General features: G+C 44.0%; 1 protein-coding gene across 1 annotated transcript; it reads right to left on the minus strand.

Annotated features, from left to right (window-relative positions):
* Positions 1 to 679: 679 nt before the first annotated feature.
* On the minus strand, positions 680 to 10,697 carry LOC140703999 (uncharacterized). The gene is made up of 4 exons (XM_072988420.2): positions 7,987 to 10,697; positions 5,769 to 6,266; positions 2,614 to 2,708; positions 680 to 1,269 (listed from the first exon to the last, which is right to left on the minus strand). Exons 1-4 carry the CDS (start codon positions 8,018 to 8,020, stop codon positions 1,234 to 1,236), a joined length of 663 nt encoding a protein of 220 aa, XP_072844521.2. The 5' UTR covers positions 8,021 to 10,697; the 3' UTR covers positions 680 to 1,233.
* Positions 10,698 to 11,236: the final 539 nt, after the last annotated feature.

Consider the following 11,236-nt stretch of genomic DNA (forward strand, 5'->3'; position numbering starts at 1 on the left):
AAAATATGATTAGAAAACACACACACACATACACACACACAAAATATAACATCTGTTTAATTCTTTTTAGATATTCTAATTTATTATTTTTGCTTTTAAGTTTGTTTCTTTAATACTGTAAGCTGCCTTGGATCCTTAAGAGAAAGCATATTAATAACGGACGGAGGGAAGGAAGGAAAGGTATTGATGTGATTTACTACTGCGGCTCAGTCACTGTATATATTTTGAAAAGTTAAATTGTTCTAAATTGTACACCAAACAAAGTAAATAAATGGTAAGGTAAAGGTAAAGTTTCCCCTTGACAGTTTTTGTCCAGTCGTGTTCGACTCTAGGGGGCGGTGCTCATCCCCGTTTCCAAGCCATAGAGCCAGCGTTTTGTCCAAAGACAATCTTCTGTGGTCACATGCCCAGTGCGACTTAGACAGGGAATGCTGTTACCTTCCCACCGAGGTGGTCCCTATTAATCTACTCGCATTTGCATGCTTTCGAACCGCTAGGTTGGCGGGAGCTGGGACAAGCGACGGGAGCTCACTCCGTCACGTGGATTCGATCTTATGACTGCTTGGTCTTCTGACCCTGCAGCACAGGCTTCTGCGGTTTAGCCCGCAACGCCACCACGTCCCTAAATAAATGAAAAAGGCTAATTAAATCATTCATTCTCTAAATAAATTATACTGGCTTCCAAGTTGTTTAGTTGTTTATTTTGTTTACCCTGCTTGCCTGCTTCTTGATGAATTAAAATAATTAAGAAATCGTACATAGACATTAATTAATACTGCATTTAAACAATATATAACAGCTTGAAAACTGTGTGTGTGTGTACGTGTGTATAAAAAAAAGCTGCAGTAGTACAAAAGCAGAGGGGTTTCAGTTCCAGCCAAGGAAAACCTGTATAAATATGTTTTCAGAAATTATTTGAAGCTGAATATGGGTCACTGCCTCTCTGTCCACATGAGCCAGAGTGTTTTGGAGTGGTCATCCCTGGACTTTAGAAGTGGCCCTTCCAGGATCCTTCACCTAGCATCACAAGGCAGGGCATCCAGCTCATACCACATCAAAGTTTATGTTGCTTGGTATGTCGGATTTTGCAAAGCTGGGAGAAAATTGTAGAAAGTTATCTGAAAAAGGGTCTGTCGATCCACAAGAGGAGTAAGTGAAATGATCACTGAGTGTGTCCACCCTAATCAAAGGTGAATCTTCAACCAGTCTCTAGGTGGGCCTGAAGCCTTCCTCTTATGCCGTAATATTCCCTTGCAAAGAACAGATGTGCTGGGGGGGGGAAGAAAGGGGAAAACAGTGAGTCAGAGTTGAGTTCTGGACATTTCAATGATGCTCCCTATCCCATATTAACCTGTATGGAGCCATATCCTAGTATAAAGGGCGGGCTTGTAATGCCAGTTAGGAAGGAAGGAATGGTGGGCAATCTGGTGATGTGTTTGGAACACCAGATGTGGCAGCAAAGGAATAAATAGCAATAATAAATAGCAATAATCTCTTGTAAGTCTGCATGTGTGCATGTTGTGCATTTTGTGCTGTCAAGTTAGAACTGACTTATAGCAACCCCAACAAAGCTTTCAAAGTAAATGAGTTATTTAAGGAGGGATTTTACCAGTTCTGCATCCCCAGAGAGTTTCCTTGGCCAAGTGGATATTCAAGCCCCCTTCTCCAGACTCCCCTTCATCACTTTATCCAATACACCACACTGAGAATCCAATTTCCTCTTACTAGTAGTGATTGTGCCGGTTGGATAGCTCAGTGAGTTAGATATCTGGCTATGGACTCAGTGGCTGGGAGTTCAATTCTCTGCTGTGCCTCTCTGAAGAGCCAGCCTGGATGGCCTTGGGCAAGCTGGAAATAGAATCCCAGAAATAGCCCCAGAAAAAAAAGGAATGGGAAATCATTCCAGAGTATTCTCTACCTGGAAATCCCTGAAAAGGGCTGCCCTCAGTCCAAATTGACTTGATGGCACATGATGATGATGAGTGGTCTAATAGATGTATCACCCACCCTTGCTTTCTGATTACAGTGGTGCCTCGCAAGACGAATGTAATTCGTTCCGCGAGTAGAGCTGTCTTGCGAAAAAATAGTCTTGCGAAAAGTGGCTTCCCATAGGAATGCATTGCAGTGCATTCCTATGGGAACCTCGCAAGACAAATTAATTTTTTCGTCTTGCAAGGCATCAGTCTCGGGGGGGGATCGTCTTGCGAAGCACGGCCATGGACGAAGCCGTCTTGTGAGGCACCAGAGCGATCGAAAAAAACATTCATCTTGCGGTTTTTTCATCCCGTGACATATTCGTCTTGCGAGACACCACTGTATATACAAGGACCATGCGCCTTTCCACCTTTAAAAATAAATTTTTAAAAGTTATTTAATTGTACCACTTGCCCATTTCCAGCCATTCCCTTATTAGATGTTTGTGAGCCGTGCAGGGCAAGACTGAAGGATCTAAAATGGCAACGTTCTGCAGATTATGAGACCAGCCAGGAATTGTGGCTGTTCTTTGCAAGCAAAGATCCTGAGCAAGAAAATTGACAGGTTCCCCCCACCCCCAGATCATGTGTTTGTTGTTGCTGTGTTGTTTTGTTTTAAATTTAGTCACACATTGCTCACCTCCCACAACAACCAGCCAATGGTACCCAAGACAAGGCAGGCCAAAAGCATACGGATAATGTTTTCTATGCTGTGTCTTTCCAAAGTCAACGATCCTGCAACAGAAAGTGAGGAGCCCAAAAGGAATTTCTGAAAGAGCTAAAAATGAAAATGTTTTACGGCTTTTAAAAACAATGGGAACCATGAATAGAGTAGTAATGAGAAGTTCATGATTTCTCTCCTGCCCCCCACCAACCCACTGTTCTTCCAGACTCCTTGAGCTTTGGTCTCAGAAAGGGTATTTCACACCCCAATCTATCTCTTCTTCTTAAGTGACACTAAAAATCTGGCAGCTATTGAGCCTGGTGTAGGGGGCAGAGTATTGGACTGGAATGGGGGAAATCTGGGTTTTAATCTTCATTGACCTGATACCTGGATATGCTCAGACACAGTTTAAGAGGTGAACAGGCCTCTTACATTTAGCCAGAGAAAGGCATTCATGGGTAGTATAAAGTTTCTCTTGTTTCTCACCTTCCGCCCACTCACTTTTGATGAGCAGATGGCCAAGCTTAGGAATGTTGCCAGGATCACAGTGAGGTCATAGTCACAACATAAAACCAGCGGGGAGCCCGAGGTTGAAGGCCGTACATTCAGGCCCAGGAAGGACACACATAACGTATTTTTCTGTGTATAAGATGACCCAATGTATAAGATGACCCCCCACTTTTCCATCCCCAAATAAGAATTTTTTATAGCTGCTTTACCCCTCCTTTTGGGGCTTAGGAAATGGAGGGGTAAAGCAGCCATGAAAGGGCTGCAGTCGTGCAGGGCTTTGATCCCTTTCCCCTTTACTTCCATGTATAAGATGACCCTCAATTTTTATCTACATAAAAAGTATCATCTTATACACAGAAATATACGGTAAACATATCAAAAGATGGAATACCCTTGTTACATACAGCACTGATGTTACCTGTCTGTCATGGGTTTGGAGGGAAAGTTCCATCCTATGGGGAGTGGAAGGCGGGACATCAGGGGGAGGGGCTGTACTGTATATATATGTGGAGCTTGTGTGGAGAGGAAGGAGAAGCTGAAGAAGAGCTGAGAGAAGAAGCTTGAGTGGGAGTCTGTGTGTCAGACAGGGTACTACTGTGTGTCAGTCAGTACCAACCTGATAGGTTCAGGTGTCTGTATGGTTAGCCAGAACTGATAGGTTCAGGGTCTGTGCTTCAAGTTAAGTGTTCTGTGTGAACCAAACTGTGTGTATGTATGATTGAGACTAAGCCACGTTACTGTATCTTATTCACCTGATCATTTTATTTTCCCTGTGTGTTGTTTAAATAAACCTTATTCTTTTATTTGTTGAAAATCCATCCCTGGTCTGTGTGACTTCTTATAGGGAATGGTTGGTGGCAGCTTAGTGAAACTGTGGCATATCCCAGTAGGTCTGGGTTTGTCACAACCCTTTCCTTCAGACTTGTAGGCACATCTTTGGGGCAGGCCAAAGGGGAGTTGGGGCACCTTACGTACATCTATAATGGACAAATAACTTTGTAATTCTTGGCATCATTACCTAATTTGGGGGCAAAATCCTAATTTTAGGAGAAGCTGGCCAATAGAATTGTAGAACTTTATGGCTCTTTGTTATGTCATAAAATATCTGTACACTGTACTTTCGGGGTCGTCTCTGCTTTTAAGAGAAGTTCCAGCTGACTTTGCATTGCTTATTCTCAATAAAATTGGACTTTGGTCCAGCCGTTTGCATCTTGCCTGATCCCTTGCCAGAGATTAAATTAGGAAATGGGTTTTGGCCCATAACAGACCCATAAAACTCACAGGGGTGATGTGGGGCCAGCCACTTTTCTCTAAGCCTGACCCACCTCACAGAGTTGGGTTTCTTTTATACTTTTGCAAAATATGTTTGTCTGTTTTCTCAGCATGCTGGTATCGTCCTCTTCATTCTCAATGATCCTCTTTCACAGCTCCAGCCACACGGGCACTTACTCAAATCCTAATTACATCCAGTCAACTTCAACTTATGAGGGCCCTTTGGAGGATTTTCTAGTTAAAGAATGCTCAGAAATGGGTTGACCGGTCCCTTCCTCTGTGGGCACACCGGGGCTACGACACAGCTTGCTCAAGGCTACACAGGCTGGCTTGCTTTGTAGGGGGCCCACTGGGGGATTGAACTCCCACCCTCTGGCTCTCCGGACAGATAAAGAAACACTGAACTATCTCTGGAGGCAGAAATGCTGACACTGAGGCTGTCCTACTTTGAGCACATCATGAAAAGGCAGAATTTTCTGTAAAAGACAATAATGGTAGGAAAGGTAAAGGGCAGCAGGAAAAGAGGAAGACCCAATACAAAACAGATTGATCTCTAAAGGAAGCCTCAGGCTTAAGTCTACAAGAGCTGAGCAGGGCTGTTGACGACAGGACCTTCGGGCGATCGCTCATTCATAGGGTCACCATACATTAGAGACAACTGGATGGCACAAAACAAGAACAACAAATCAGAAAAGGATTTTCAACAGCGTCATATGTGCTTAGCATACTGTGTATTTTCACCTTTATTTTTGGTACCTGTGGCAGCGGAAAAATCTCATAAACACCTCCTGGATGAAATTAAAATCAGCAATAGCAGAGGAAATAATTAACTATTTGCCATCTACCTAACATCCTAGATCTGTTTTCTGAGGTGGCCACCACTGCCTAATGTTAGAGCCGGCCCTGATGAAACCAAAGAGAACTGAGCCTGAGTTGTCTCCATTCACATACGGCCTGTCCTTAACCCTCTTTTTCTACCGAGTTTTTGGCACTAAACTGACAACTACCATATTTTTCTGTGTATAAGACTATACTTTTGTCTAAAACCTTTAGACTAAAAAATTAGGGTCGTCTTATACACGGAAGTAAGCTGAGGAGAGAACAAAAACAATTGGAGGGGAAAGCAGGGATCAAAGCGCTCCTGCAGTGCTTTGATCCCTTTCCCCAAACACTTGCTAAGCACCACTCAGATTTCTTAATTTTGAATTAGAAATGGGGGGGCATCTTATACATGGGGGTATCTTATACATGGAAAAATATGGTCCCTTCTGCTCTGCTAAGGTATTGAAAAAATGGGCAAATATTCTGCGTGTTTTATTGAAGAATGACTAAATTTGTACTTCTCTTACCTCCTTTGTTTGAAGGACTAGACTTCCCTGAAGTACGTAATCCAGGCGTCTGGACCCCTCCTTCTCCCACCGGGCTGTGGTTTTTGGTCACCATGAACCTGAGATCTTTTGTGGTACCTTCCATGAACACAAGTTCTACTTGTCCTCTGCCAGACTCATCAAGCGCGTATATGGTTACCTCGTATATCCCGGCATCCTCAGGGTTTGCATCCCTCAGCTCCAGGGAAACATCCCTAGAAATGTTGACCCTTCCTGAAAAGCGTCCTTCCATTTCCATCTGATGGTCACAGGTACGTTTCTGTGACCCAGGAGGAGGAGTGGAGCAATTCACAACATAGAACAGGACGGGGCAATTCTGTGTGAGGAATTCCCACCGGACATGAAAATACTCCCACTTTGGATTCTGGAACTGGATTAAAACTGGAAGGACAGCAGTCTTGCCAGAATAGACCCAGACTCGGGTTTGGGGTGTGATCACAGTGACTGATGTACAGGAACCTGCATAGCAGAAAGTGACTGGTTAGAAATAATTGAGAGAAGTAGAGAATGTACAAAGAAATACAGTGGTGCCTCGCTTGATGATGTTAATTCATTCCAGTGAAACCGCTCAATGCGTTCCAATGGGCTGAAAACTCACCGTCCAGTGAAGATCCTCCATAGGGGCAGCCATTTTCCATGCCTGTGCAGTGAGGAATCTGTCCCTAAGCACAGCAGGGGGCCATTTTCTTCAGCTGGTGGCCATTTTGAAACCCGACGATCAGCTGTTTGCTGATCGTCGTAAAGCAAAAATTGGTTCCCGAAGCAGGGAATCGATCATCGCAAAGCGGAAAAACCCCATTCAAACCATCGTTTTGCGATCGTCAAGTGGATTCATCATTAAATGGGGTAATCGTATAGCGGGGCACAACTGTATACTGTTATCATGTGGAAACTGTTTGATTATAGATTTTAATTTCACTCATGAGGAGATATTCACTGGCACAATTTTTTTAAAATCTTGGTGTGAGTTGCCGTGAGCAAAACTATAAATCAAAACTATAAATCAAATAAATACATAAAGCAGTATTAGTTGGGGGGACTTGTAAAATCTTTGTTATCTGTCAAGAACTTAGTCTTCAAAAGGAGAGGTGCAATCTGAAACAGTAATACTGCAGTAACCACAAGTTTTCATCCTACATTTATTTAGAAAAGTGCAATAGGTCTGTATTCTGTCATGCAAAACACAATAAATTTAATTCACTAAACACCATCAGCACCAGCAAATGTAATATGTTCAATAACAAGCAGGAGGCAAAAAAGTGTTGTTGTTGCCGTTGTTGAAGTGGTCTTTCTTCCCTTCGGGGACTATAAGGCTTGCTCAAGGCAAGTGCTACTCCCAGGAGACACAGTGGGGAATCGAACTCCCAGCGAGATACCCAAAACCACTGAGCTATCCAGCCAGCTTTTATTAAAGTTCTTCTAAAGGACAGATCCACAAGCCTGCAAGTTTTCTGTCAGGCTTTCTTGATCAATTTTGTTCTCAGTGTGGAAACCACACCCAAGACCGAATTTTTCAGTTTCAGGGCTGAACCCTGACATTTTGCTGCCTGAGGTGGAGTGGGAAAGGGGTGCCCACCCCAAAGGTCACCCAACTCAAGACGCAGAATGCCCAAGGCCAGTCACGATAATTTTTTTAAAAAACTGTAAGACACCTGAAGTTTTTCATGATAAAACGCCTTGAGTCTTTGTAAAAACATTCATCCAGTAAATGCTACTCCTCGTTGCCATCACCCTACTACTATTTTTTTGTTATAATATTTTTTTTAATTTCACAGCATTGATGACACCTGGGGGCAAGCCTAAATATGAGGAGTCAGATCGTAATAGTTGCTGGCGAGATGCCAGGTTTGTACAGTTGCTGATGGTTGAATTTCAGGAAGCAAGCGAGCAGCAATTGGAAATGGTTTTAAACTGGTAGCCAAATATCGTGTCCTGGGAAGGCCGGAAGGCCGAGTGAACCTTGAACTGGCTACCCAGGATTGAACCCTGGGGTTGCGAGTACAGGTTTAGCTGCAGCACTGTCGTTTAACGACTGCGCTGCGAGGCTCCTAACCTCTCCCCATTCCCAGTAAAAGAAATATAATAACAATATTCACTGCCCTTTCATGAAACTGCTTGCCCAAGGTGGCCACTTCACTCCATCTAATGGGCCAGGCCCATAGAAAGCCCTCCTACTTACCGATGAGAGCCCACAGAAGCACCTTGCCGATCATTACGATGCAGACCAACCCGCAGTATATAATCTATCACCTCAAATCCTCCTTAAGGCTTCAGAAAATCTTTTCTCCACGTAAAGAAATCCGAACTCTTTAAGATGTGTTTCTTTCTGGGCAGCTCATATTTCTGTTGTTCAGTGAAAGATCGGCTTTAGCAGGGTCTGGTCAGGATGTGGTCTCGAAAGCAACACTACAGGCCACAGGGCGTCTGAGCTAGGTACAAATGAAAACGTTGACAATCCAGTCATGCCTTTGGGCTCTTTAATGAGAAACAGAGGACAACTTCTCTGAAAAAGCGAAGTCGTGAGGAGAAAGGAAACAGAAAGTTGGGCAGGTGGACCTTAATCTTTGATTTCCTCGTTCCCTGAAATGTTGTCACCGGCCTGAAAGAGGCAGAAGATTTGGGGGTGCAGGATCCCGTCCAACAAGACCGTTCTCTCAGTGCCACCATAAAGGATGTGGTTCAGCAAAGATATCTTGCATGGTAAGATGTCAGAGGAGGACGATATTTCAGAAGCAGAACTGAATCCCAAGAGGGCAGCTTTTTGTGACTCACTGATTATGAGAAGAGGAACTAAGGCCAGAACTTGGTAAAATCCAGAATGGAACTCCTTCATAAACATTGACTTCTTCATAAACATGGAGGCCAAAAGCAGCGGGATGCAGTGGGCAAACATCAGAACAAACATTTTAAATTTCAAAGTTATTTTTTTTAAACTTTCATTGACCTTTTGTTGAGCAAAAACCCGCTGTGAAAAGGAACACCGTGGTCCAGAACAGCAGCTGGAATTCACGACACATGTGTGACTAGATGAGACAGAGGCAGTAAGTCAAAAATCATCCACAGGAACAACTTTGTAGTATACTTTCTGGGCAGAAAATTAATCATACAAAAACAACAACAACAAACAAACAAAAACAGCCTGGAACAATGACGCAACAAGCTTTTTTAAAAAACCCTGTCTGCTGGGGGATTGCCCCAGCCCAGTCTTCAAAATTAAGGGTTCCTCAAGCTGGACCAAAAAAGGCCATCTTGGGCACAGATTGGGTACAAGCGGTCCAAACTGCAACCTATTTCCCTATCTAATCACATCCATTATCACTGCTGGCCCCAAGTAGTTCCACAGGAAACTCCTGTCATCCAACACAGAAACACCTGCCTTAGGTTTCCTCCCACCCTTGCACTCACGGGACATTCAGGGGTGCATATATGCAAGTTAAATTGGAACAACTGCTTTCAATTTATATGTATGTTTATTTACTCTGATTAATGCAGAAAATGCATTAAATAACATTGAGTGCCTGCCTGTCTTGGAAGAGTTGGACAGCGAACCAAATAAAAGCGGCCTTGGATTCCCTCGCCTCTGGCAAGGCACCTGGGAAGAATAACATCCCTGTTGAAGTGCTGAAGTGCTGCAAAGAGACCATCACCACCGAACTGTATGAAATCTTTCATCTTTGCTGGAGCGAAGATAGAGTACCACAGGACATGAAGGATGCAAACATCGTCACATTGTATAAGAACAAAGGAGACAGGGGCGACTGCAATAACTACCGTGGCATCTATCTTCTCAGCGTTGTAGGGAAGGTGCTTGCCCATGTTATGCTGAAGAGGCTCCAGGTGCTTGCAGACAGAGTCTATTCAGAATCACAGTGTGGATTTCGAGCTAATAGATCCACCATTGGCATGGTATTTTCCCTCAGACAGTTGCAGGAGAAATGCAGGGAACAACGACAGCCACTCTTTGTGGCCTTCATAAATCTTACAAAGGTCTTTGATCTGGTTAACAGGAATGGCCTTTTTAAAATACTTCCCAAGACTGGATGTCCACCTCGACTCCTCAACATCATCAGGTCCTTTCATGAGGGAATGAAGGGCACTGTAGTTTTTAATGGCTCAACATCAGATCCCTCTGACATCCGAAGCGGAATGAAACAGGGCTGTGTCCTCACAACGCCCCTGTTTGGGATCTTTTTTGCTGTCATGCTGAAGCATGCCTTTGGAACTGCAACAGAAGACGTCTATCTCTGGACTAGATCAGATGGAAAGCTCTTTAATCTCTCTAGATTGAGAGCAAAGACCAAAGTCCAGCTGAAATGGGGAGAGGCTTACATGGAGGACCCTGGAAAGACCCTACACCAGAAGGATGCCCAGTGTGGAATGATGGCCAGGATGACGAGACCATGCCCTTTTTGGAAGGTGAGACGGAACAGACTGTAGCCGACAACATCTTTACAGACTGCCGGATCCATGGAATACCTGTGAAAGAAACCCGTTCCTTGGTGATGATTGGAAACCCCGTTGTTGGAAGGAGAAAAGCATTGGAACCACATTATGGATACTTGTTACTTGTTAAATACTCCAATAAATATTTCACCTGTTTTGAAACAACAAAAATCTCCTGATTTATTTGAAGCGAGTAGGGAGCCCAAAGTTGAACCCTCACACTGGGTCAGAGCATCTTCAATATGGCAAGTACTGTAGGGTGTTCCAGGTTTTGCAGTGGCTAGTATCTACCAAAAGTGGTGCAAGGAAGGATAACCAATGAACTGGCATCAGGCTTAAGGGTGCCCAAGGTCTACTCCCCGGGAAAGCCTGGAGAGTAGACCGGGCCTACCGGCAGAAGCCCTCCCCTGGTAGGCCTGGGCCACCCTGGGAAAGCCTGTGTTGGCGGTGGGAGAGCTCCGAGAGGCCTCCAGCAGCAGCGCCAAAACCCTTGGAGTCCTCCGGCAGCGGCGATGGCAGCAGTGGGGGACCCCTCGAAGGCTTCAGAAAGGTATGTTCTATTATTTTCTTTGTGTGTGTGTGGGGGGGGTTTTCTTGGGCTACTTACGGATTAAATGGTTTTCAGTGCATTCCTATGAGAAATGTATTTTTGACCTACAGACGCCATTCCAATATGGATTAATTCCGTAGGTCAAGGGTCCACTGTAGAAGAAATAAAAGAAATATCATAGAAATATGTCTCTAAAGTTGAAATTACCAGAACTAGCCACAAGAAGGAGTCAGACCATGCTATGTACAGTGGTGCCTCGCAAGACGAGCGCTTCATTTAACGAAGAAATTGCATAACAAAGAACCTTTTGTGATCGCAAAAGCAATAACAAAACAATGTTTTCTATGGGTTTTTTTTGCTTTGCGATGATCGGTTACCTGCTTCGCTAACCGATTATAGCAAAACAAAGATTTTCGCACAGCTGATCAGCGTTTCA

The sequence above is a fragment of the Pogona vitticeps genome, chromosome 2, assembly GCF_051106095.1.
Source record: "Pogona vitticeps strain Pit_001003342236 chromosome 2, PviZW2.1, whole genome shotgun sequence".
NCBI classification, from domain to species: Eukaryota; Metazoa; Chordata; class Lepidosauria; order Squamata; family Agamidae; genus Pogona; species Pogona vitticeps.

Coding starts and splice junctions, on each gene's coding strand:
- LOC140703999 (XM_072988420.2), bottom strand. CDS start 8,020: ATGATCGGCAAGGTGCTTCTGTGGGCTCTCATCG. Junction 6,267..7,986: donor GCTTCTGTGGGCTCTCATCG/GTAAGTAGGAGG, acceptor TCTGCTATGCAG/GTTCCTGTACATCAGTCACT. Junction 2,709..5,768: donor TAGTCCTTCAAACAAAGGAG/GTAAGAGAAGTA, acceptor TTTCTGTTGCAG/GATCGTTGACTTTGGAAAGA.